Raw genomic sequence first — 26852 nt, forward strand, 5'->3', positions numbered from 1 at the left:
GCTTGGAAGGGTGAAGGCGGGGCTTTTGGGGGCTGAAGGCGGGGCCTCTGGGGTGAGGTGGGGCTGGGGCCCGGCCACTGAGTCATGTTCTCAGTCTGTGTTTGCAAAATGCCCGTCTCCCCCGTGCTGGCGCCAAGCTATGGGCTTTAGGGAGGTCTCAGAACCCTCTGGAACGCAGAGATGGGGACTTTGGAAGCTGCGGCCACCCCTCTCTGGCCTGGCAGGTGGGTGGGCAGGCTGTGTCCTCCTCCCAGAGACCAGAGGGTCTCACGTGGGGCTGGGGATGGCTGACACAGGACCATTCAGGCGCCGCCACAGCGTCCACGTCCCCCAAGGGCACACGGCAATGCTGGGCTGCCGCTTTCCCATCCTGCCCCAGGACTGGCGGTTTGCAGAGTCTCAGCTTGGCCTCAGGCCACTGGGGGTCTGCCAGGAGCCTCCGCTAGATACCCAGCGGGAGGAGCCCAGGGCCCCTCTGGGCAGACGCGCCTCCCCACCATCCTCTCCCTGACTCGTCCAGGGAGGCGACAGAGGCATGGACAGAGGGCTGCCATGGGGCTGTGTGGACACGGGCCGACCCCCGGCACCCCCCACGCTCTCGCGTGATCCTGCAGCGACCCTGTGGCTGGGGAGTGACACGGCAGCCACTTTCCAGACAGAAGCTAAGGGACGTGTGTCCCGAGGGAAACCGTGGGGACGGGGCGGGCCGGTGGCCCGGAGGCCTGGAGGAGCACCCCCCACCGCCCGGGGAGCACGCACGGTGAAGGCGATGGCGGACGTGTAGACGGAGTACCAGTCGGATAAGGCAGAGAGGTTCTTCACGAAGCTGGTGACGGGCTTGGCGCCGCGCTCTGGGGACAACACACTGCAGTGAGGGCACCGCACACTGCACGCTTGGGCACACCCAGGAGGGCAGGGGGTCAGAAGCGGGGCGGGGGGAGCCAAAACGAGCAAAACTCTGGCTCCTCGTGCACCTGACCCTCTGCCGGTGCTCCCCCGGCCGCTCCCGGTGCTGCGGGCCATCCACAGCCTCTGCGGGGCCGCGCCGGCCACCTGTCCCCTGCTGCCCATGCCTGAGCCATGCACAAGAGAAAGGGGCAGCTGAGGGGGCGTTCCTTGTCACCGCCCAGGCTCTGGCAAACACGTGGGAAAGCACCACCTTTCACGGGGCGTTCCAGGCCTGGAGGGAAACAGTGCCCTTGGCTCAGGGTCAGGTGGACAGCGCTGGCCCCATCCTGTCCTGCTCTAGATGGACAAGGTGGGGCCCCGGACGTGCTTCCAAAGGGAGCCTTTTTCCCGAGAATTCTCAGGGAACATCCTTCTGAGAACACGACCCGTAGCTCAGGACCACAGAGCCGGCCCTGCTGGCTCCAGGCACGCAGTCAGGCCCCAACGGTCCCCACAGCCGCTCACAGACACGCTAGGTACTCACTGAGTCGTCTCATGTTTTCCGTCAACCTGGGAGAGAGAGGGAGAGACATGAGCACTGGCTCCTCTGCGCCTCGCCCGACCCCCACTGCGGGGCTCCGCTGGCACCAGGGACACGGCCGTGCCACGAAGCACGTTGCCACTGCTCCCTAACTTGGGGTGCGGGGGGGTGTCTCACCCATGGAACCGTCCCTCATCTCCCACCCGTGGCCCTAGAACCTGAGTCCCCCAGAGCCTACAATACGGCTTGGAGCAGGGGCAATTTACTGAGCGGGTACCACTGAGCAGGGGGACGAGGCAGTGCCACCCGCCCTGGAGTGCTGCTGCCTGTCCTCCTCCAGGAAAGGGGTCCCTCTCGCAGGAAGGTGGGCATGGCCTGGCCCTGGGAGCCGCCGCCTCTTGGACCCTCGGACGCTGGCCTGGCTGAGGCCTTGGTGTGGTGACTGCCCCCCACCTCCGCCAGGGCCCCCACCTCCGGGCGCTGAGGGGCTCCTCCGTCTCCACGGCGCTCTCCTCCGGCTGGAACCGGAAGTCCTCCACGTACTCCCCGAACTTCTCGTAGAACCACTTCTGGACACGGGGGCACAGCCCCTGGCTCCGCCGGTCTGCAGGCACGGAGGTCCCCGTGGGGGCAGGTGGGGGCGTGAGGAGCACGGACAGAGGAGCGTGAACACGCACTCCCCAACGCCGAGCCTGACCCGCTGCCACCACCACGAGGCCCGGCCTGGCTGCCACAGACCACGTGGAGTCTCCACGGCCACACGTGCCCCAAGCTGCCCCCCCACCATGGGCTCCCACCCCTGGTGTCTGCGTCACCCTGCCTTTTTCTGGCAGGGGGCTCAGTCCTGGGGAGCCCGGGGGCCAGAAGAACGGCCAAGGGGTGTGTGGGCCGTGGCTGTGTCTAGCTGGGGGCCCCAGTGAAGGAAGTGGCCTCTGCCCAGCTCGACCAAGACCTTCAGAAACGGACCCACATCCCAAACTCAAAAAACCAGGTGGACGGAGCGCCTGGGTGGCTCAGTGGGTTAAGCCTCTGCCTTCAGCTCCCATCATGATCCCAGAGTCCTGGGATCGAGCCCCGCATCGGGCTCTCTGCTCAGCAGGGAGCCTGCTTCCTCCTCTCTCTCTCTCTCTCTGCCTGCCTCTCTGCCTACTTGTGATCTCTGTCTGTCAAACAAATAAATAAAATCTTAAAAAAAAAAGAAAAGAAAAGAAAACCAGGCGGAACCGGGGAGCATGGGTGCTCTGCAGGGCACGTATTCGCCTGCAGGGGGTGCTGTCCGGCCGCAGGCGAGGACGGGGACGGGGGAGGGGGTCCAGCGCCCCAGCTCTCCAGGGGCTGAGGTTTGTGAGCCGCCCAGGTGCAGAGAAAAGGCAGAGCTCTCAGGGAGGGGAGGGTTGAGGAGGGCTGGGGGCTTGTCGTCCCTGCTCGGGGCGTGAATGTTTGCGGCGGGCGGCTAGGCAGCCGTGGGCGGGCCGGAGTCTACCAGGCCCGTGTTGCCACGAAACCACACTAAGGATGCGGAGATGTGAGATCCACATCCTTGGGATTTTCTCCAACCACTTAAGAATGTAAAAATGTTTGAAACATGTGAAGTCAGGTGGGGGCTGTAGTCGGACGAGCCCCAGGTCCAGGTCAGGCCCATTGCCCCAGCAGCCCGGCTCGGGCACCGCGACCCCTTGGCCGTCCACCCCGGCTGCTGGGTGGGAAGCACCGCACCCGTGCCCTCCCTCCCCCACACAGAACCCACCACACCAGTGACCGCCGCTACAGAATGGACCTCGGCCTGGGCTCTGGGAACTTGGGGTCACCCCACCCTCCACACTCCCGCGTGCACAGGAGACTCCTCAATCACAGGGCACAGCAGGGCCTTGGGGTCTCTGTTCCTGGCTTGGATCCTGGGTCTTGGGCATGGCACCGGTGACCCGAGGGGCACAGCAGCCAATTCTGCACCTGCACCGGCCCGCCTGGGGTTCCCACACTGGGGTGCCTGGGCAGGGGGCATCTCCCCCTCTGAAAGGCAGGACCTGACTCCGGGCCAAGCTGGGCCTCCACGTGGCAGGGGCCCCCTGGAGAGCCTTCCCCTCCCGAGTCTCCGTTTCCTCCCCTGTAGACGAGGCGGGCTAACCTGAGGCCCTTCTGGGGCAGCTGTGTGCTCCCGGCACCGGCAAGGGTGCTTGCGAGGGCTCAGCCTGGGGGAGCGGGCCCCAGGTTGGGTGCCAAGAGGTCCAGGCCTACAGAGCTGGACAGAAAGTCCAGTTTGCTGCTGGAACAGCTCTAGGAAGGCCGTGGGGGAGACAGACAGAAGCTCAGGGAGGGAGGAAAAGGTGCAAAGGGGTTGTGCATCCTGACCCAAGGAGGGCCGGGCCACATCCTGACCATGGCGGCCCCCACTGCCCGCTCGTCCCTTGTCAGGACTGCCAGCCTCTGGACATGGGCCACCAGGTCAGGGGCCAAAGAGTCAGTTTGACAGCAACGACACTGCATCTCCATCAGCAAGGGCTGAAACAGGCCACGTGGTCTTTCTACAGGAAAATAAGATCCTGTCCCATTGAACAGCCTGTGTTTGCTGTGACAGCTCGCTGACTCACAGCTGGAGACGCCTTCGCAGTCCCACGGGCTCAGGGCCAGCACGCCCCCCACCGCCCGGCCCAGCTGCCGAGGGGCCTACCTGCTCCATTGTTGACCTGGGCCTGCCCCTTCGGAGGCTGCTGGGCCGTCGGCTCCTCGGTTCTTAAAGAGGGAGAAGAAGCAGCAAGAATCCCGTTAGCTAACGCTGCTAAGTGCAGGCTCTGGAAGGTGCTGTCCTCCCGGGGAGTCTGCCCACACGACTGGTTGCTCCAGCCTGCGGGCGCCGCTGGGAGCTCAGTGCTCGGACCCGCTAGCGGGGCAGGCCGGCCGGGCAGCTCAGAGCCGCATTCCCATGGGCACGCGCTCTTCTATTTTTTTGATCACCAAAGAAAAGAAGTCTCATAACTGCGCTACTCCCACCTGTGCTATGAACACACCTACTTCTTCATCATGACGTTCAGAATAAACAGCCCTTACATGGATTAACCAGCGTGGGATAAGCAAACACTCGTCTGCAGGACACGTCCAACAGGCAGCACGCGAGGCCCGAGGCTGGGTGACCCCCTGGGCTGGCCAGCTGTGCCCAGGTCCCAGCTCGGCCCGTGCCAGCCACCTGCCTGGCTGCCTGCCCCCACGGCCCAGCCCCCACGGCCCGCAGCCGTCATCTGGCCTCAGAGCGCTCTCCCAGGATTTCCGTCCACCTGCCACACCCCGACTACTGAACCAGAGCCTGATGCAGCTGATCCAGCCCCTGCCCTGGGGGGGCCTCTGACCAGGCTATGGCCCGTGCCACGGCCGCCCTGCCTGCCTTGCTCTGCTCTGGCCCAGGCCACGGACGCACCACACTGTTTCTGGTGCTCTCGGTCTAGCAGGGACCCCGGATGTGGGAGAAGTGGTGCCCCAGGCAAATGTCAGCAGGGCCCTGTGGGGCACAGAGGACGCCTCCAGGACAGAGACAGCAGGGCTGGGAGACCCCCGGCCCGAGCACGCCCTCGGCTGCTGTGAAGAAGGGGCACGATTTCTGCTCTGCTCATATGGTGGGATTTCACGCCACGCTTCCATGAGCCGACCCGCTCTGCAGGCTTGAAACCCTGACTGTCACCTAGAGCAGGAGGCTCTAGGGCAAGCTGGATGGGGAACAAGCACGGAGAGCGAGGCCTGCAGCCTCACCAAGCAATGGATGGGGGAGACACAGCACAGACGTGAGGTCCCGGGGAAGGAAGCCACGGTCTGGGAGGAGCGGACCAGGCATCCACACCAGCCCCTCCCTGCAGCCAGGCTGCCAAGCAACAGTCCACGCCCAGAGCGACCACTGACAAGTGGGGCTTTCCTGGGAACCAGAAAGGAGCCCAGGGCACACGGGAGACACCAGGACCCGGCCAAGGCCTTTCATTCCCAGGTGTGCATCCCGGCCTCGGGACCAGGATGTCTGTGCCCAGCCTGGAGGTTCTGGAAGACACAGCTCACCGGAGAAGCACTAACAAGCCAGACCCCTGCCCAAGCCTGGGGCCACATGGCCACCACGAGGACTTGCATGCCTGAGGAACACGGCTGGGGGCTTCCTGGGGTCCCGTGCTTGTGACCGTTTGGTGTGCACGGCAACTGGCTATGTGGTCTTTCTAACACAATCCCTGCTAGAAACACCCAGATGCTCAGATCTTCGTGGGCTGCGAGCTGGCTTCAGGGGAGGAAGTGTACCCCCTTCCTATCGCCCCACATGCAGGACAGGTCAGTGCCTCTTCCATGTGCTGGACAGAGAGACAGACGAACAGCAGGGCAGACGGTGCGCCAGGAGGTTCCAGCCCAGGACATTCAGGGCACGCGGTCCCGCCTGCTGCTCCGGAGAAGGTGGGAAGTGAGCGGGGTGACCTCGGGGGAACATACAGGCCGCGTGACCTCATTGAATCAGGAAAAGGCGGCCTCATGTTTCTAACAACTGGATTCTCTGAAATGTCTCTGAACAATCTATGGCAGCGCTCAACAACCACACACACGAGACAGAGTGGAACGTGCCTGACTTGTTTTCTTAAAGTCCGATTTTCACGCCTGCAGCCACCCGAGGCCAGAGGGCGCGGAGGCCCACAAGTGCGACGCCAGGCCCGGTGCTGGGGTCACTCTGCCCTGACCCCTCCCCAGGGCTGGGGGCACCAGACCACCACCAGGGTCTCTTTCATCCCACACAACTCGGCCCCAGCGAGGCTCAACACGGCGTGCCGGCCGAGCCCAGGAGCGGGATGGGCAGAGGGTGGCGGCAGGCCCAGCCCGCCGCAGACAGGCCGGGTCAGAAGGGCAGCTCTTCTCTGCCGCTCCTGGACCCCAACGAGAGAAGGCCTTTGCCTACTAACAAACAAGCTTCAATCAAAGGGATTTGGGGGGGATTTTCTTTAAAAGCCAAACAGAGGTCTCTATAAACTGTAATTACCATGTTTCAATCCTGGAGCTCATCTGCAGCTTGGGGGCATGTGTGCCCGTGTGTGTGCACGCGCGTGTGCATAAGGGGGTTCCCCTCCACATGCTCACCCACTGGGATGGCCCGCGGCCACCCCAGATGGACACTGAGGTGACAACAGAAGAGGTCATCACTTACACAGAACCTGCTTCTCCCTGTACCTCCCCCCTTCAGGTCTCCATTTCCAGAAGGTTCCTGAATCCCACCCCTATGTAAAGCAGGGGAGCAGCCCCACAGCGGGCCCCTGGCCCCTTAGCTTCTGCGGCTCTGGACTGCTATTCCTTTACCGTGACCACCCAGCAGGTCCCTCTGTGTCCTCGGAAGCGGATAGGGCTTTGGAGAAAGAATGAGGAGGCTGGACTGGGCAGGAGGGTGGGAAGCGGAAGGCAGGGCCCTGCCAGGAGAGGGCAGGCACACGGGCTCAGCTCGGGCAAGCACCTCTCAACCCCAGGGGGAAGTGCCGCCTCCAGCCAACGGCTCCGGGCAAAGCCAGACAGAAAACGACTCCAGCACCGGACAGAGCACATTCTCAGCACGGTGCTGAGATGCACCACGGGAGGCTGGCCGTGGCCGGCAGGTGGAGAAGGCACCCACAGCTGGCCATGCCCCTGGGACGGCGCCAGGCCCTGGCTCTCTCAGCGTCCACAGGTCAGGTCCCCGGATGCACCCTTCTGCATAACGAAAACATCTAGAGATGGGAAAGGTTAAACGTCAGGTAACGTACAGGTTGAGGCCCATGTGCTGGTGTCTGGGAAGGGCTGCCGGCCTCGTGGCCGGGACAGAATGGGGAAGTAAGGGACACCCCTCCCCTAACAAGCTTGAGGCCCCCACAAAGAATCCCAGAGAACCCCACCATAGCCCTGTGGGGACAGGCAATAGAGCCTTACTTCAAGGTTGCCCAAAAGCCCATAGGAGTCGTCAGAACTGCCTACAGAGCACGGAAGCAGAGACCCTTCCTGCGAAGAGGACCAGATGCCCCAAGCTCCCGGGAGCAGAGAACCACGGGTCAGCCCGGACAGGAAGCCAGCTCTGGCTGCAGAACAGGAGCCGTCTCCTTCCCAGCAGCCAAGCCCTATGCATGGAGGCGCCCGGAGGGTGGGTGTCCTCAGAGCCAAAGCCACAGAAGACACTTGAAAGTGACCGGGCCCTTGTCCACCCCACGGACAAACCCGTTCTGGCTGGCCTCGCCCAGCGGCAGCCTCATCTGCCAGGCCACCAGCTTGCAGGCCGCATGGACGGACGGGGAGCCTCCTGGGGTTTCCAGAAGGACAGGGAGTGCATGGCTCTCAGAACCCACAAATACCCTCCTGGAAGGACCCTCCTCTCACGGGCAGCACCGCAAGGCGGTGGCCCAGCTCGTGCAGGCAGAGAGGTGGGTGCGAGAGGAGGCCACGCGTGGGGACAGCGCCGCCCCACGGCAGGGCTCACGTCATCCCCTCCAGAAGCTGGGAGGGGCCCTGCGGGGATGAGGGCGACCACTCGTGACGGGCCAACCCGGCAGTAACTGCGTGCGGCGGGATGGCGCGGGAAGGGGTGCTGGCCGCCTGTGGGGGGCGCACGGGCAAGGAAGGGCTGAGTGGGCAGCGCGGCACCCTCGACCCCCTCACCTGGCCTTCAGCACTTCCTGGACCTTCTGCTCCAGCTCCATCCGCCGCTGCCGCTCCCGGTCCAGCTCCTGCCGGAGCATCTCCGAGTTGGTCTCTTCCCTGAGCTTCCGGAGCTCCTCCTCTGCGGGGAGAGAACCGCCACGTGACCGGCGCTTGGACCTGCTCCGCCCTCCCAGGGCAGAGGTGCCCAGGGTGGGCGTGGTTTTCGGAGCCCTTGGACAGAGGGCCCCGTCCTCGCCAGCCAGGCTGTGGCAGCTCCCCTGGTCCTCTCTAGGGGACACCTGCTGGGGGCTACTGGTCGGGCTCTTCTCCCACGGTGGGCACAAAGCTGCAGTGAGGAAGTCTGCACCAAGCAGAACAGGCGCAAACCACACCATGGAAGGCAGCTCGCCGCAACAGCACCTCCAGACGCCCCAGGGGAGGGAATCCGGTGGCACTTGTGACCCAGTGGACATCGTCTGGACACACACATGCCCTGGGTGTGGTCTGCAAGCCTCAGCCACAGAGCCGAGCCCCTGCCGGGGGCTGACAGATGGCTCCCCCACCCAGCCGCTGATGACCCAGGAGCACGGCAGGAGCTCCTGCGGCCCGAGCCAGGACCAGGATGGGGTGAACACGAAGGCGGCAGGCTCCCGGGGGAAGGGCGGGCAGCAGGCTCAGCAGCAGCCTTGGCCCTGAGGCAAGGAGGGGCCTGGGAGCGGAGGGGGGCGGTCACCAGGGAGATGGGGCAGGGGCAGGGCGTGCAGAGCCCGAAGGAGGAACTGATGGTTATTCCAGGACGGGTGGAAACCAAGGGCCATGCAGTTGTGGGTCTGACTGCCATGTGTGATAAGCTAGGTGGCAGTCCCCCCAAAGAGGTCCCGACCTGACTCTGGGGACCTGGGACTATGTCTCCTCCACAGACAAAGCCCTATACTACAGAGGAAACCAAAGAAAGGACCTTGAGACGGGACCATCCTGGCCATCCAGGCCCAGTGTAATCACCGTTACATAAACTAGCGGAGCCGGAAGGGTCAGAGGTCAGGGAGAGGAGAGAGGGCAGGGAGAGGGCAGCAGAAGGGGCCGGCAGCCCGGGACTGTGGGCTTCATGAAGCCGGATGAGCCACGGACGCAGATTCTCCCCCAGACCCTGCGGGGGACACAAAGCCCTGCCAACACGTGACCCTCGTTCTGCTGGACTTCTGGCCTCCGGAATTGTAAGAGAACAAACACGCTATTTAAGGCCCCCGGTTTCTGGTGCAGCAGCAAGAGGAACCCCCCCAGAGTGGGGCCCACGCGGGGGCTCGGATCCTGAGTGGACGGCTCACTGCGTTTGCACACGCTGGACACCCCGGCCTGGAGACAGCACAACCAGCCTCCGCCGAGGCCCCAACGCCTTCCGTCTGCCTCCGTCCCCGACCATCCCAGAGCTGACCACCAGCCAGCGTCCCTGTGCAGGCGAGGCCTCCGTTTCGGAGACCAGATATGACGAAGGTGGGTGTATCTCCGCTCATGCAACCAGGGCAGGAGACCACGGGCTGGGGGCTTGAATCACAGCCCCCCCCCCACGTTCCGGAGCTGCCAAGTCTGCGGTCACGGTGCCGGCCGAGCCTGGGCAGCGCCGCTCTGTAAGGTCCTCCCATGGCAGAGAGGAAGGGCTCAGGCGTCTCCTCTTCTCCTGAGGACACTCACCCCATCCAGGGTCTCCACCTCCTAAGCCCTGTATGCATCTGGGGGGGACACACATCTGGGCCCCAGCAGGGACTGAGCTCAGGCAGCCCGGCCAGCCCTCCAGCTTGCCCTGCAGAGCCACACACACGCTACTCCATGGCGCTCTTCTGTGACCCCGGGGCTGCTCCGAGGCTCTGGCCCAGAGGAAGCAGAGCCACAAGCAGGCCCTGCCTTTCACACTGTTCCTGAGACGCCAACCCTGGTCAGTGGGCACCGGCCAGGAGAGCACAGGACCCTGGCTGTCCCTGCAGGCGAATCCTTTGCTGTCCTGCAGAGCCCCCGCCACTCAATCACCCCACAAACATCTGGGGAATGAAACCTGGCCGCAGGCAGCTTTCTCAAGGACTAGACCAAGTCCCCTGCAAACCCAACGAGCAAAACATCTGTATCACGATAAAATGCAGTGGAATCCATCCGGAAATCCCAGGCCGTCTCCTTCGGGACTAAAGCTCCTGCAGATGGGCACCCAAGCCTTGTTTCTGAACTGGGCACACAGCAGACCCCCTGCCACAGCCCCACAATGACACAGGGCTCATCCCCTCTCCGCCCTTCCGCGCCCCCGCACTTCCCGGATGTCAGCCCTGACTTCTTGAGGTTCTCTACCGTATCCTAGAGGGGTCAGTACCCACCGGGGAGAGATGGACCATGAAGGCATGAGGGGCAGACAACCAGCTGCCTCGCGGGGCGGGGCAGGGCTCCCCACGTCCGGATAGGATACAACTACGTGGTGAGATGTCCTGACCGCCCTACAGGGAGAGGCGGGTGCAGTGGGGACGTGGCCCCGGGGGTAACACAGCCTAAACAGACACCTCTGCATGCTGGCAGGGCTGCTGAGGGCCGAGACGGGAGCTCAGCCTTCTCCACGAGCCTTGGCCGGAAGCTGACAACCCCATGTCCCCTTTTTAGCAGAGTTAAAGTCGCCCAGTCAATCTGCTAGGTCCGCAGCACCCGGGGCCCGGGCAGGACTGAAGCAGGCTGTTGAGCCCCGGATGGCTGTGGTCCCCGCAGTCCCCCATGTCAGATCTGCGTCCCGCTGCTCCACCAGCAAGCACCGCACAACCTCATGCAGCGGGACGCTGGTGATGACAGGGGGACCGAAACAAAGGCCTGGCCTCTCAGGGACACGCACGGTAAGGACAGCTGGCTGGGGGGGGCCCTGCTGCCCAGGAACCTTCTCTCGGTGGGGGGGTTTGGGGGGTACAGGGAGGTGCTCGGGGCGACCCAGCAGCTTCCTTTCAGGTCCCCGCTGCCTCAGACCAAAGGACACAGGACTGAGCCCGAGCCCCCAAAACTCTGGCCAAGGTCAGACTGGCAGCTGGAGGCCCCAGGCGGGTTACAGCACGACTGCATGTGAGCAGCAGGACTCCCTGCCCGGACGGTACACGGGGAGGCAGAGAGGCCCCAGGTCAGAAGACCCTCCAGCCTCAAGAGAGCCTGTGGCCCCAGCCACAACATCTGCCTGAGGAGTCCGTGGCTTGCTGGGTTTGGTCACCAACCAGTGAGAAACACCGAGGTTTGCTGCGTGCTGGGACCCACTGGCTCCGTAAACACGTGGGGGTGTTCGGGGCCCTCTCGTGTGCCCGCCCCGCTGGGCCCCAGCCTCCTCCAGCTTCTGTAGACCTTTCGGGGCCCCTCCCCTGCAGACTCACCGGGAGAAGGCCCTCCCCAAAAGGGGCCTGGGGGATGCCACGCCCAGCCCACGGGGAGCAGTCCCTCCTGGCTCCCCCAGCCACGGTTTCGCACGGTTTCATCCCCTCCGTCCTGGGATGAAGCAGGGTGGCCCTCCCACGGGCACCTTCCTTGAAGACGGAGGTCCTGACCCTCCTCTGGGGGCAGAGAACAGGGTTCATAAAGGGGCCAAGCAAAAGGGAAATCTGAGACGAGGGGGTGGCCCCTGCCCAGTTAGACCCAGAAACGGGAGCAAGGGAAGGGTGGCCAGTGACGTGGGTGACAGGAAGGGCTGCGGGAAGCCCAGCCCAGGGCCCCCAGCCCTGTTGATGGAGCTGCATGTGCCCCGCCCCCCAACAGTAGCCAGCCAGGCTCCTCTGTGCCCAGGGGACCTGTGTCAGGCAGCCAGCACATGCAGGACATCCTGAAAGTACCCCAAACCCATGAATTCCGCTGGTCTCAGCTCCTACCCCAGTGCCCGGCTGGTCCCCTTCCACCCTGCAGTCTGGCTAGCAACAGCAGTCGGGTTCTTCGGAAAGCCCGTCAGAACCCACTGCTGTCTTGCCTCCGAGTCGGCAGGGGTTTGCAATCAAACCCACCCACTCAGCAAGGGCCCCCACCCCACCTCACCAGCTGTGTCTCCCTCTGCTCTTCCCTCGTCTTTGCCACCAGGACCTTCTTTTAGGTCTTCAAATGCCCACAGTCCGACTCTGCCCCAGGACCTTTGCACATGCTGATGCCCCCTCCCTGCCTCTCAGTCCTAAGCCGTCATTTCCCCTGAGAAACCTCCCTGCCTGATGCCCCCCCCCCCAAACAGAACGTGGCATCCTGTCACATAGTCTTCTTCCTGTGGGTCCTCTTCAGGGTGTGGGGACTCCTAGAGGTGACGCAGGTCCACAGGGCAAGGCTCAGCGAACGTGGCCACCAGTAACACACTTCTCGGTCCACATTCACGTGACCTGGGCCCACGGCCCCCATGTGTTTACTGCCTGGGACAGTCCAGGACCCAGCCCGGCTCCGGGAAAAGCCAGAGAAGCGGAAGGCAGGTCTCCTGTCCTGACACAGGTGGGGCCCTGGGACACTCTTCCCAAAGGGCAGGCGCCCACTGGCCGTAGGACATCTCTGTCCACCCGCGTGTCTGCAGAGTGCAGCTCCACCACCTCCGATGGGACTCCCTTCTGCACCACGGGACCCTCCCTCGGTGGGCCCGGCCTAAACAGGTACTCGGCCCAGACTCACTGGATGAGCCTGTGGACCAAAGGCTCAGAGTGAGCCTCCACGGTGACCTGTCAACCAAGCGCTCACAGGCGGACAGTCCTGAAAATGGGCGGGAGCACATCTCTCCCAAGGGGAGTGGCCATGGCTCAGTCGGGTGCCCTGGGGGCCGCCTCTGTGAGCCACTTCACAAGGACCGGGCTTGGGTGAACGTGCGGAGAGCCAAAGAGATTGCCATCTCATTGTCTGCTTTATGTGGGGGCAACGGGGGACAGCCAGGAGGGTGGTGGACAGTGAGGACAGCGGAGAACAATGGGGGTAGTGAGGACAGCGAGGGGTAGCGGGGGGCAGTGGAGGTGGCCAGGGAGAGGGAGGATGGTAGAGGACGACGGGGGGCATTGGCTACTCTCATGGGGAAAACAGAGGCGAGGGACGGCACGTCATGACGACCTTGCTCCCGGGAGCCCCGGCTGGGAGCTTCTGCTGCTTTCCCGTCTGCTCCTCCGAGCGCCAGCACCCACCCACCCCCCAGCCGCCTCCACAGAGCTCAGCTCCACCTGAAGGTCCCGGCAGCCCGACACCCGTCCAGTATCATCAGCGGGAAACCACACTTTCCTTAGGGGCCACCCCGAACCCCCTTCCCTGTGACACCAACCCGTGAGAGCTCGCACGTGGCTGGGTTCCACCGCGTGGCAACCGTCAGCAAGGCCCATGGAAACAGGTGTGGACACGGAGCCCCCCGAGACCCGCCAGAGCACCGAGCAGACAGGCTCACAATCACGGGCCGTGTCAGAGACGAGGGGGCCCCCACTGGCCGAGAGCCGTGTCCCCCGAACCGGGGCCTCCCTGACGATGTCCCCCAGCCCCACCCTGTCCTTCCCATGATGGAGGCGGGTACCTCCGCCCCAGAGCTGCTCCCCATGCTCCTGGGCCTCCCCAAGCCGAACGCACTCCTTCTACCACCCCCAGCCCTCACCCCTGCACCCGGGCCATGAAGCCCACCCGCTGGCCAGAGCGGACCCTGGGCCGCAGCCCCACAAACATGCTCAGCCCCCTTCCTGGTGAAGCTGTGAGGAGACGTCCCCTTTCTCTGGTGCTCCTTCTGGAAATTTCTTTTCTGGTGGCTCCTTCTGGAAATTTCAGAAAGGATCTGTCTCTTGCTTTTCCGCACTTCTAGTGACGCTGCGCTCCTCAGCTGATGACCCCGGCTGCAGTGACATCACTGTGAGCTCTGACCGTCCACCTCCCTCTCACAAGGCCGCCTGTGAGGAACCAGTCTGAGCGCGGGGTCGGCCCAGAGAACAGCCCGCTCAAATCCTCACCTTGAATTACGAATCCCTTGTGCCCAGCAAGGTGATCAGTCAGTCACGGTTTTGGTGACCAGGCTGCACTTTCAGGGGCCAGGATTCTGCCCCCCACATTCCTTCCTGAGACAAGACACTGCGTCCAAGGAGCCATGCTGGCCCCGGGAGGAAGTGAGGAGCCTTTCTGTCCACCTGGCCCAAAGGGGGCCTTCTTGTCCCGGGAACACACCTGTTCCAGGCTGTTCTGAGCCCTTCTGTGCCTCTGCGTGGGGCAGGCTGCAACCAGCCTGCCTCCCGGGCCCAGGGAGCCACCCTGGCAAGGGGCCTGGGAAACCCACTCGTCCATCTGAGCTGGGGCTGAGTGACAGGCGGGGTCCCTAGGAGTGGGAGCCCCAACCCACACATGAGGCTGCTTAGTCACAGACACGCATGGCAGAAAGGCCACCGTGTGAGCGCCCACCAGGCCTGCCCAGGATGTGCCGCGAGGTTCCCGGCACAATGATCCGCTCCCTTTCAGGGACCGGTGTGGCCACAAGGGCCTGTGACATCTGCCGACCCGGCACAGACAGCCAGGGGCCATCGGAAGCCTGTGGGAGGCTGGGGGACCCAAAATGCCTGCCTAAGGAGTGAGTCTGAACCCCCAAACCTTCTAGGATCTGAGGTCGCCCCGGGAGACAAGAGTGAGCACGGTCATTCGTTCATTCCCTCCCTGAGTCCTGTTTAACGGGGTCCCTGCGAGAGCAAAGCAAGGCTGTGGGTATGTGGCACGGAGGGAAACTAGGCGCGCTCCCCAGCACACGGCCTGTCGCCGCCCACCGCCCACCAGAGCAGCCGGGCAGCAGACTTTCTTTTTCCCTTTTTTCTTTTTAAGATTTAATCTATTTATTCCGTTTAGAGAGAGAGAGAAAGGCTGCACCGGCACCTGCTGGCCGCGGGGGGGGTGGGAGGATGGGGGGGAGGGACAAGCAGTCCCCACGCCGAGTGCAGAGCCTGACGCAGGGCTCCGGCCCAGGACCCCAAGATCACCACCCAAGCCAAACGCAAGAGTCCGGTACTCAGCCCCTCGAGCGACTGAGCCACGGAGGCTTGACTGTCCGGTGAGGCTCGATGTCCCAGCGGGCCAGGTCCCGCGCACGCAGCAGCTTTCAGGGACCCCGAACAGAAGACCGTCGGGTCGGGCTTGCAGCCCACCTCCTCACAGGGACCGCCGACCGCTGCTTTCAGAGGGACATGGCGAGCGAGCCGCAGACGGGAGCCCCGCGAGGAGGCGGACGGCAGCGCCGTGTGGCCAAGCGAGTCGGGCAGCAGCTGCGCACGCGCTGCAGCCGGCAGACCGCCCCCGGCCCGAGAGAAGGTCACGAGAGAAGGCACGCCGACGGTCACCCCGGGCACCTCCCACGCCAGCAGCCCACAGCCACCCTGGCTCAGAGGGAGAAAGACAGGACGCCTGGGCTCCCGCCCACCACGCGCCCAGACGGCACGGGCCGCAGCCCAACCCCGCAGCCCAGCCTCCGGGGAAGTCACTGGGAGGAAGGAACCAGCTTCCAGGCTATTTTTAAACCTGTAAAAGTAGAACTCTTCAAGCAGGAGTCCTCTTGGCACATAATTCAACAGGCCCAGCCACAGCCAAAAATAAAAATCAAGTGATAATCCTTAAATAAAACTCCTTCCCACCAGCCATGCCTGCAAACAGAGACCACTGGAAAAGCGGAGCTGTTTCTGCCACCTGGCCAGGTGGGAGCCCAGCACACCTGGGGGCCCCAGTCTCCGCCCCCTCACCTCCCTTGCCAGTGGCGACCTGCTAGCCCAATTCACCCCTCTGGCCAACGCTGGGGACCCTTCTAGAAGGTAGGGCCACGTGCTCAACGGTGACGAGTTATCAGGTTCTGAGAAAGGGCATGGGTTTACTTTTCAATGGCCAGAGAAGCAGCCACTGCGGCCTCCCCCCCTCAGCTGCTCTCTGCAGAGGGACAGTCGTGATTGGCGACGCCTGGCTTCTACAGTAAACCTACACCCGCCCGTCCTCCCCGCTGCTGTGCTCCTCGAGCCCCGGACGAGCGGTCAGAGACTGTGCCCTCAGAGACCCGCGAACAGCACTGCCTCGAACAGCTCACGCCACTGAGACGGGCTGCTGAGACACCGGCCTGTCACAGTGCTTCCAGGGTGTCTTAGGAAACGGACTGGGGGTCTGGACGAACAGGTAGTGTGTTGAAATGTTTTCCATGTAAACTAATAAGAAACAGGGTCCCAGCCTATCCCAGGAACCGAAAGCCCTTCACGAGAGATGGTGGGCTTCATCAGGCCGCCTGTGGTCCGGGCTCTGGGACCCTGGACCCGGTTCTGGAACAGAGTGTGTGGGCGCCAGCCCCCGCCTCCATAGTCCCTCTCTCTCCAACGCAGCCCTCAGCACCAACAGCTGAGCCCTCCGGGCCCCTGGCCGTCCCTGGGGTGGGGGCAGGCAGGGGCTCTGCTCCCCAGCAAGGTGAGACCAGGCCGAGTCTCCGAGTGGGGGAGCAAGCGTGGCACACACGAAACACGAGCTACGGGCCCAAACGCCAGACAGGACGGAGCAAGCGTGTGGAGGACCAGAGCTGGGCCGGCGCCCGGCGGGGCCTGGCAGGGTGTGCAGAAGCTCAGTAGAAGAAACGGTCTGTTTGCTCATCCACTCATGTCCTCACCCAGCACTGACTCATCCGTCCACCGTCCACCCCCACCCACGATCCACGCACCCACCCAGCGACCCATCCATCCGCTCGCCTACCCACGGACGCATGCACCCCTAGACAGTGTCCACTCAGATACGCACGGAGCATCCCGCGGCCACCTGACTGCAGGCCCGAGCTGGGGGAACACAGAGATAAGGCAGCAGCGACCTTCCCTCTGTCACACAAGAATCTCGCTCCGTAGAGAGATGAAACGTGGATGAGGGAGAGTTGGGGCAGCCCCACACCACAGGACAGCCCGTCCCTGCCAGCTGGGCCTCACGCATACCGCTGAGGGTCTGAGCAGAAGGGGACCGGCCAGGAGCCGGCCGAGGGTGGGGAAAGATGTGGCCCCAGCAGCTTCTCTCCCCCTGTGCCCACGAGAGCTCAGCCGTACCACCCGTACGTGGGGGGTCACATCCTCCCCCACCCCAGGGAGCAGTGAGGGGTTCAGGGGGAGATGCAGAGCACCATGGAGAGAGGTCCCAGAGCTCAGCATGGCTCCTGCCTCGACACTCTCCACGGAGCTCAGTTCCGTCACCTTCCACGGGGCCCGTGAGAGGACGCGGCCGACCCCGGACACAGAGCCCTCCGACACACGGGCAGGTATGTGCCAGCTTCCTCCCCAACTTCACCCTTACCCCAAGACCCCCACAGCCCTGCGTCCCAGAGAGCAGGGCTGGCGCTGGCAGGACCAGGAGCCTCTCCCTTGAAGTGCGCGCTGGCCAGGCGGGGTGCTCGGCTGCGACGACACGGCCTGGGGCGGCGAGCTGGCCTCCGAGCCCCACGTCCGCGATGAATGATTACAGGCACATTCTTACCCGGCAATGGAAGGATCTAGAAATACGGAATTCTGGCCCGTTCAGTGGGTCGGACAGGTCATTTTCTTAGGGGCCAATTCCATTTTTTCTGAGATAAAGCTCGTGTGATCTGCACACCCAGACTCCGGTCTGTCATCTGTCCTACCTTCTGTGCCAGCGAGTTCACAGCAGGACCACAGCCTAACAAACAAGAAGCCAGACCCCAGATGGACACCTGCAGGTCCCGATCCGCTCTCTGACCAACCCCACACCTCACCCTGCTGTCCACAGGCTTCCAATGGCCCGACCCCCTAGCAGCAGGCTGCGGGCAGCTCCCGGGCCCTCCTGTTTGCAGAGGACGTTGTGAGTGAGAAAGTGCTTCCTCCTCCTCCGTCACCCACGCTGGCGGCTCAGAAACTTGCCTGCCCTCCAGGGCCCCCCTGCTAAGTCTAGGCACTTGGAGAGGCGCTTCGGGCCGCAGGAGTAGACAGGTCGCCTCCCCGACCTGCTTCCCCGGAAAACCCTGTCACATGGGCAGCCGGGAGCCATGCTGACCTGCTGTGTATCCGAACAGGAAGGGGGGCTTGCAGGAGCGCCGGGGCCCGAGATGAGGGGCCTCCCCCCGAGAACACGGCCTACAAGAGCTACCTCTGCCGTCCGCCCACCTGTATCCACCGGGAACCGGCACGCACCTGGCACCGGGCCGGTGTCCGTGGCCCAGGGCGGATGGTTCCGACCCTGAGGGCTCAAGACCCCAGGGCGGGGCCCCCTGGGGGACCCCCAGCCAGTCCGGGGAGGATTCCACGACCTTCACCTCAACACGGGAAGAGGAAACCTCTCGGCCACACAGAGCCCAGCATGGGTAAGGGAGCCTCAGGCTCAGCCCAGCCACCAGGATGCCCCCGGACCCCTGAGGCTCCACAAGGGTTTCCTCCAGGATCCAAAATGCACACCAAGTCACTGTGGGGAGAGCCTGCGTGTGCCGCTCCCAGTGCTGGAGAACCTCCTTTCCCAGGGCCCCCACCCAGCCGGGGACAGGGAAACGCACAGAAACGAGAAGAGGGCGCACGAGCGCAGAAGGCAGCAGCCGCTGAATGAAAACGAATGATGCTCTCAACGCATTCACGTGCCTCTTTAGCAGACCCAAGCGCCTGCCTGCCATCACGAGCCGGAGCGCGCTCCCATCTCCCGTTCCCCCTCCTGCGTCATTCCTCCCGGGGACATCTGGACTGTTCAATATTTCATGGTGAAGCCAGCCGCTGCACACTCGGGCTCCTGCCTCCTCCCCATGAAGAATAATCGTCTGCTTTCGGGGAGAAAGCACTACAGGTCACTGAATGGAATTTTCACACCGACCATGCAGGCTTTTGCAGACGAGGGAGCTAAGGGCACAAAGGACACAAGTCACAGTGGGGTTACACCATGCGTGCCGGGTCCACACGGCAGATGGAACACGGGACCCGTGGCAGGACCATCCGGAGGGACCTCGGGGAGACGATGTGAGTGTGGAGAAAGTGAGACCGGGACAGGATTTACCTTAGAGAGATGGTCAGGACAAACGAACGTACTTGCTTCCACGACAGAGTCGAGGGAAGGGTCAACCACAACATCGCAAGGCAGCGAGTCAGCAGAGGAGCGAGCGCGCGGGAAAACCGACTGGCGTTGCGGAGGACATCTGGACTGCAACCACGTAAATAATTTCAGGCGATTGCAAAAATAAGATTAGTTTTAAAATGAACTGTTCAGGGACGCCTGGGGGGCTCCGTGGGTTAAGCCTCTGCCTTCGGCTCCGGGTCCTGGGACTGAGTCCCGCATCGGGCTCCCTGCGAGCCTGCGTCTCCCTCTCTGGCTCGCTCGCTTGCTCTCTCTCAAATAAATACGTAATCTTTAAAAACCAAAAATGAAAAAGATGAGAACTCTTTATGACAGGTGTTAACAGAACAAAATGACGCCGTGTGCCTGCTGAGGCGGCACCACACCTGGGACACTCCCGACCTGACCTCCCCATGGGGATATGGTACACACCCAGACCAAGGTACCTATACTCTTCGAGAATGCTGACATCTGGAACACAAAGCCAGGCTGAGCCACGGCTCGGTGACAGGAGCCTGTGGACACAGGACACACGTGGGTAAAGTGTGACATGTGACCAGGCACCTTCTGCTAAAAATTCCAGGACATCCCTGCATACCGAGGGAAGCTGGAGCGGGTCTCAGGCTGGATGAGTGTCTGGTGTCCACATTCATCTCCACGCAGTGACACCCGGACTGACAGGTAAGAGCAGATGTTCGCGCCCAGGAAATCCACAGAAGCCATCAGAGCCCGAGGGACACTGTGTCCGCAGATGGCCACCAAACATGGTCAGGGAATCAAACACACAGGTGGACGGAAGGAAGGATCCGAGACAGGCCGGCAGACAAACAGGGTCAAATGCTCTCCTTGGGGACAATCTGGCTGGAAAGGCCACAGGGTGTTGGTACTCTTCTTGTGACCTTCCTATGAATCTAAATTGGGTCAAAAGAAAAAGTGAGCAGGAAACCAGAGCCATCTCTCAAGACCTAGAGCAACAAGAAACACACGCACGCCAGTCTGTACTGAGTTGATGACGTCGCCACAAAGAGGGGAAAAGTCACAGTCCCGTCCCCGTACAAGCCTCGTGGGATCGGTTCCGCCGAGTGCAGAGGAACCAGCGAACACAGCGGGGCCACCACGTGTGGGACCCAGGCATAAAATGAGCGAGGCCTCGCCCGTGTCGCGGGTGGGAACCGGGACTGGCAGCAGGAGAGGCTCCGAGAATGGTCTGATGAGGTCGAGTGAAGCCCTCGGGGTTTGGGAGCAGGGGTTGGGAGAGAAAACACACACCGGGGCCACAGCTGCCCCACGGGGAAGGTGACGCAAGGGCCTGCCGACGGACGGACGGACGGACGGAGAGACCCAGCGTGGTCCACCCACACGGTGGAGCGGAAAGGAAGGAAATGCTCACACCTGCTATGACCCCGATGAACCCGGAGGGCGCTGTGCTCCCTGAAGTCAGCCCCACACAAACAGACACCCTGAGGCTCCATTCACAGGATCCCCCAGGAGGAGTCAGAGGGACGGTGGGACGGTGGCGCCATGGGCGGGGGAGGGGCAGGGGACCTGCAGTTTCACAGGGGCAAGGTTTCGGTTTCAAGAGACGGCCACACGTGGTGACGGTGACGGTGGCACAACACCGGGAAAGGGTCAGGGTCAACGCCCCTGAGGGGCACACGTCCCAATGGTCAAGACAGCAAATCTTAGATCATCCGTCCACTTTTTCATTATTTTTATTTAAAAGAAAAAACCCAGGGGACGCCCAGGTGGCTCAGTCCCTTAAGCATCTGCCTTCGGCTCAGGTCATGATCCCAGGGTCCTGGGATCCAGCCTCCATTCGGGCCTCCCTGCTCAGCGGGAGGCCTGTTCCTCCCTCTCCTCCTTCCCCTGCTTGTGCTTCCTCTTTTGTTATCTCTGTCAAATAAATAAATAAAATCTTGAAAGAAAGAGAGAAAGGGGAGAGAGGGAGGGAGGGAGGGAGGGAGGAAGAAAGAATCCCCAAACTCCATGGTCTTGGATACAAATTCAAGTTATCAGAATGAACTTGGGATGTCCTACCTCCGCCCCCTGGAAAGGTCAGAAACACCGAGAGCAGTGAGTACCCCCAGAATCCTTATTTACCATCTTAAAACTACTTTTGACCAACAGGAGCCAGGGGAAATGACTAATTCCAGGACAGGGGAAGGGAATGTTTAAGAGGAGCCTGGGAGCGGGGGGCACCTGGGTGGCTCAGTTGGTTGAACATCAGACTCCTGATTTCGGCTCAGGTCATGATCTCGGGGTCCTGAGAGGGAGCCCCGCATCAGCTCCACGCTCAGTGGGGAGTCGGCTTGGGATTCTCTCCGTCGGCCCCTCCCCCACCTCCACATGCACGCATGCTCTCTCTCCAATAAGTAAATCTTAAAAAAAAAAAAAAAAAAGCCCAGAGTGTCTCGTCACAGCACAAAGCGAGGGATCGCTCCGATCTCATGATGGCCCCAACAAGCCCAACACTCTCACCGGTCACCCCCGGAGGATGGTCTGAGCAGGGAATCGGCTCCTGATTTTGGAAACTGGACACTAAGGGAGATAACCCAAGCCTGTATCCTGCCCTTGCCTAGAGGCCAACCTTCAGAGCAATCGAACAGTCAGATTTTCAGAAATAGGTCAGTGAGCAAACAGAGAAAGGCTGGAGGGGTAGAAAGTCATCGTTCTGTAAGCGACAGATCGAAGCCCCGTGACCAAGGACGGAAACCACCGCAGGGAAGCCGCCACCGAGGGAGCCCTCCCAGAGAGCGCCCAGGGGACGCGGCCACGCTGGCTCCATGGGGAGCCCACAGGGTCAGCCAGGCCAAGGTACAGGGTGCAGGCACCCCCCGCAGCGGGCCTGGGTTCCACCACAAAGAACAACTCAGGGAACCAGCACCACCGGAGCCTGAAGAGGGGCACCAGTCACTCAACGAGGGGCCTCAGGTGCTGCTCCGGGGGTTGCCAAAAAATGAGAAGACTGTTGGGGAAATCTGCGCTTAGGCTGGGGGTCTGACGATCTGAAAGGTGATGGATGTTTTCAGCTGTGGTATCAGACGCGTGGCTTTCATTTTTAAAATACCAGGAGCTGCTGACTGACAAGTACAGATGAAGGACAGGGGGCTGGCTGGGCCTGGCTTCCAAAGCCAGCCTGGTGGGGGCCACCTGCCCGCCGCTGGCCACCTCCTGCCAAAGCTGCGAGCACGTGAGACACTCTGCTTCTGTATCTGCTTGAAGCGTCCTGTGGTTTAAAGGAATGTCCGTAAGGGCCGCTTGTCTCAACCACACCACACACGTCTACGACCTGGGCTGCCCAAGAGGAAACGAGACGCTCCTCCGGCAAAATGCTGAGGACAGACCACAAGGACGGGCTGAGATGCCAGCCATGCCGGGGGCAGTGGAGGTGGAGGTCCAGGGAGGCGTCCCTGTAGGCCCCCGCCATCCTGCCTGGCTGTCCACCCGACGGGGTCTTGTACCCCACCTGCCCTGCCCATGCCAGGGAACCCCTGCTCCCCTCCCCAGCTGGGGCTCCCTGGTCAGATGCTCTCGCATGGACAGCGCTTGGCTCTGCCTCACCAAGGCCCCGTGAAACCACCCCTATTCGGCTGCTTCATTCACCAAGGCAACTGCACCAAGTCCCACTGATGCCTTGGGCAGCATCTGTCCAGCTCTGCCAGGACCGGTCAGGGCACCCGTGAGGCAGCCAGCCCCTTCATTCACACAGAGCCCCCCTGCGGGACCTCAGCGTGGGCCAAGGTCACGGGCACCAGGTCACCAGGACCTGATCAGGCTGGCCCACCACTGCTGGGAGGCACCTGCCTGAGCAGTCTCGGCAATGACCTTGGACTCGTGGGGAGACCACGGTGCTTCACGGCACTGTCCTTGGAACCACAGTGCCCAGGCCCAGCTAGCAAAGGGACGACACCACACCTGCACACGCCCACAGCCAATGGCCCTGTACACGCATGCACACACACGTCCACACATGCACGCACTCCAACACATATACACATGCTCACACCCAGGGGAGCATGGACAGGCTAGAGGCGTTCTCCTGGGGGGCTGGACACTGTGCAGAAATGCAGCGAGGCCCAAGTTACCTGCTTCCCAGGAGAGCAAGGCAGGGCCAGCCCCCAAGGCTCCTCACCATGCCCAGACACCCACTGTCCCAGGCAGGCGAGGGGCCCCACGTGGCTGCAGAGCTGGGGGGCCCATGGCTGGAGCCCAGATGACCCTCGGTGTGTGGACAATGAGGAGGGCGGCTCCGGTAGGGACCCCGAGGGCTGGTGTCTGTGGGCCACCAGGAGCAAGGGAAGGCAGGCAGAAGGGAGAGGACCTGCCGTGGGCCCTTCCTCCTGGCCTGGCAGGTCTGGGCCGGCTCTGGGCATGCGAGGCAGGAGGCTGCTTCGCTCTCCCCGGGTCGTCCCAGCATCTCTGCCCTCTCCTGGGCTTCAGTCATGGGAGCTCCGCAGGACACAGGAGGGCACGCACACACGTGCCACAGCAACCTGCCCGTGGTTAACCCCTTCCCAGCCAGAGGGTTCTCCCCACGCAGACCCCTGTCCTGGCCCCACAGCTCCTGTCCGTGATGCAGGACAGAGGGTGAGCAGGGAGCAAAGGCCGAAGTCAAATGAGTTCATCTCTGGGAGCAGCGCCAGTTGCTTCCACAGTGGTTTCTACCATTTCCACCCAAGAAGCCAAAACCCCAGCACAGGGCACACGAGGGGAGGCTGTGCCAGCGGCCCACACGCCAACACGGATGGCCACAAGATGACGAACCCCTCGGGCTTGCCCTGCCTCCTCGAGGCGGAACTGAACAGAATGCGCACAACAGCTCTGCTCCGTCCTGTGTGCGGGACGCGCAGCTCACCAGAGCCACTCAGCAGGGAGTGTCCCTGCCTCCCTTCCGCACAGTAAAGACCCTGTCACGGCGCGGACAGAGTGCCGGTCTCGGGGAACGGCAGAGGGAGCCTCCACTGGGGATGTCACACAGGGGCACGTATCCCCAGCTCGAGCGAGCCCGGTGACTGCTGGCACAGGGCTTCCCCAGCCCCGACGCCCTACCGCGCGCCTGTGGGATGCCTCCCCTGTAACCCAAGCCAGGGGTACTCACGTAAGAAGTGTTTTTCCAGTAAGGCGATTTCCAGGTGGCCTTTGATCTCATTTAATCGATCAAACTCTGTCCGGTTCAAGTCCTGGACTCCTGCAGCCATGATGAGGGTCCCCGGACCAGCCTAGGGGAAAAAGCCAGAGCTCAGAGGAGCGCCTCCCAGCGCCCCGCTTCTCGGAGGGGAGCCCTGAGGACCCTCCCCTGCAAGGGCCCCTGGGGGGCAAGGAAGGAACGGTCCTGCTAGGAAGCCCGCATCAGTCCACCTCGGACAACTTGGAGAGCCCGGGAGCCTGGCGAGGTCAGCTTTTAGAAATGGTTTAAAAAATTAAAGCTGGCGGCGCGACATCAGGCCTCCTGAGAGCCACACGAGTCTCAGGCTGCGGAGGGCGGGCCAATATCCAAACCTGTGCTAGCCTCCCGGGGGAGGGTGAGCCCCGCCGCAGGCTCCGTGCCTCGCCACCGTGAGCCAGAGGGACAGGACGCCAGGCAGGTGGGGAGGGCACGTCTGCAGGCTGGGCTGCGTAAACCCCAAGGAGCAGTGGCTCCCCAAGATGAGCAAACACGGACAGGGCCGGGCCTGCTGCACAGAGGGCAAATCACAACCACCTCGGGTTTCTGCGGCTGTTCGCCCAGGGGCTGGCACAGGTCGCCACCTGCGTCTGGCTGACAGGAGGAGAAGGGGTGCGGCGCAGGCCCGTACCGCCAGGCCTGCCCCCTGCGCATACACTGGACACTTCCACGCTCACCCCACGGCTGCACCCACATGCTGAGCTGGTGACAAGCAGCACCAATGTGCCTTCCCACGCAACAAGGGGGATCTGGCTCCCAGTCTGGGTTTCCATGACCCCCTCCCGGCCAGATGAGGGTAGAAGGGGACACACAGCCTGGATAGGGTGCGGCACAGACCCCTCCATATACAAGTGTCTCCTGCTCTGAGGCCACATCTCAGGAAGGAGGTGCTGAGGTCGGGAAGCCAGTGGGTTCTGGGGAGACCCTCTGGCCTGTGGCTGCCCAGAGTCTTGACCTATTGGACTTTGAGCTTCCCTGGCTGCTGGGGCAAATTCCTCTGTTTCCCTGCAGCCCCCGGGGCCGGGAGGCAGGGGGCACAGGGACGGAGGTGGTGAGGCGGAAGGCAGGCTAATCCCACCGCCTGCCCCAGGGAAGATGGCACATGCGACACCGACTCGCCCCTGCACATGAAGACATCCCTCCCCTGCCTGACGGCCAAGGAGGAAGCCGCAGAGCGGAGGGCAGAGGCTGGCCGGGAAAGGCAGCTCTGCACGGACATGGAGGCAGAACGCTCGACTCCATTACGTCCACCCATGCCTCCCCGAAAGCGAGCAGATGCTGTGCGGTTCACGGGGCCACGTGTGAACGCACGAATCCAAGTCCTCGGAGGCTGTGATGCTGTCCGTCTCCAGGAAGCTGGAACGACGTCCATCTGCAACTTGCCCTCAAGCATCCAGAATCCCCGTGGGGTCACCCTCGCGTCTAAGAGAGCCGGGCCCTCAGGGTTCCGGGTGGACTTGGTACCGTCAGCAGCTCCGAGCCGGAGCCCAGTGGACGGAGGGAGGGGAGGGGTCGCTCTGGGGACCTGCCGGGAGGCAGCGCCCACGGGATGCGAGCCCCAGGGGTGCACTCTGGAATCCCGAGGCTCGAGCCCCTCCGTGAGCCCCCTGGGTCCCTGCTGCTGACCACCTGTCAGAATTCCCAAGAGCAACAACGAACTGGGGGTCCGGGGCCTGCACCCGGGACCCGGCTGAGCTAACCCCCAAGGCTGCGGTGTCCCCACCACAAAGCCAGGGACAGGGGCGGGCCACTTCTTCCTGCTCCCTTACCCTGGTGGCCGCCCTCTCCCCACCTCCTCGGCTCTCCTGGACCCTCTCAGCGCAGCTCTTCCTGCTACCCTGTCCCTCGGCCTCCTGCACGGATGGGGTCACCGGTCTGCCCCAGCTCTAGGGCTCTGCTCCCCTCCCCATCATACCTCTCCTCACTGGTGTGTCACTGACCCACCTGGTCAGCCCTGACCTCTGTCCCCCGTCCTCATCTGCAACGGCCTGTCCCCTCCCCGGTCACACCCCGAAGCTGGACATCACCCCCACTGCTGCACCCTCTCCACACACCGCACCACCTCGGGCCTCCTCAAGCCTGTCCGCCGGCCCAGGCCCCCTCCCCCGCCCACGGCCTTGCCCTCCACCGCTGCGTCCACTCTGCCCGGGACCCAGGGGGCAGCCAGGCACGAACCGACAATCACTACGGGACTCTCTCATGGGACCTATTGGTCCAGAGATGGAAAGTAGATGTGGGCGCCAGGGGCTGGGGGGCGGGGTGGGGGCAGTGTTTTCGGGGATGGGGTTTGCATCTGGGGTGAGGACGACATTCTGGGGACAGACATGGCAATGGTCACATGACACCGTAAGAGCACATAACACACCAAACGGTGGCCAGGATGGGAGCTCTAGGAGTATTTTACCACAATCAAAGATAAGTAAAGTAAAAAAAAAAACCCAAACCCAAAGCCTAAGCCCAAAGACAACCAGCCTCCCTCACAGCCACAGCCACAAATCAGAGCCTCTCTCTTCCCCCCGCGCAGAGCGGAAAGCCATAGGGATGCTGCCCCAGGCTGCATCCGTGTGGCCTGGTAACCGCCACCAGATAGCTTGGGCCCCGCACACCCAGCAGGGATGCAGCCCACAGGGGAGAGGGTCCCGC

The 26852-nt window shown here is 62.9% G+C and overlaps 1 protein-coding gene across 2 annotated transcripts in view; it reads right to left on the minus strand.

Moving 5' to 3' along the window:
* GRAMD4 (GRAM domain containing 4) overlaps positions 1 to 26852 on the minus strand; it is a 72366-nt gene that overhangs the window by 11137 nt on the left and 34377 nt on the right. For both annotated transcript variants that reach the window (XM_044226839.1, XM_044226840.1), the window contains exons 3-8: positions 24144 to 24264; positions 8054 to 8174; positions 4098 to 4159; positions 1901 to 2033; positions 1433 to 1458; positions 760 to 851 (exon numbers count right to left, since the gene is read on the minus strand). In XM_044226839.1, coding sequence (XP_044082774.1) covers positions 760 to 851; positions 1433 to 1458; positions 1901 to 2033; positions 4098 to 4159; positions 8054 to 8174; positions 24144 to 24264 — 555 coding nt within the window. The remainder of the gene's footprint in view (positions 1 to 759; positions 852 to 1432; positions 1459 to 1900; positions 2034 to 4097; positions 4160 to 8053; positions 8175 to 24143; positions 24265 to 26852) is intronic.

This window comes from Neovison vison, chromosome 12 (assembly GCF_020171115.1).
Source record: "Neovison vison isolate M4711 chromosome 12, ASM_NN_V1, whole genome shotgun sequence".
Taxonomy (NCBI): domain Eukaryota; kingdom Metazoa; phylum Chordata; class Mammalia; order Carnivora; family Mustelidae; genus Neogale; species Neogale vison.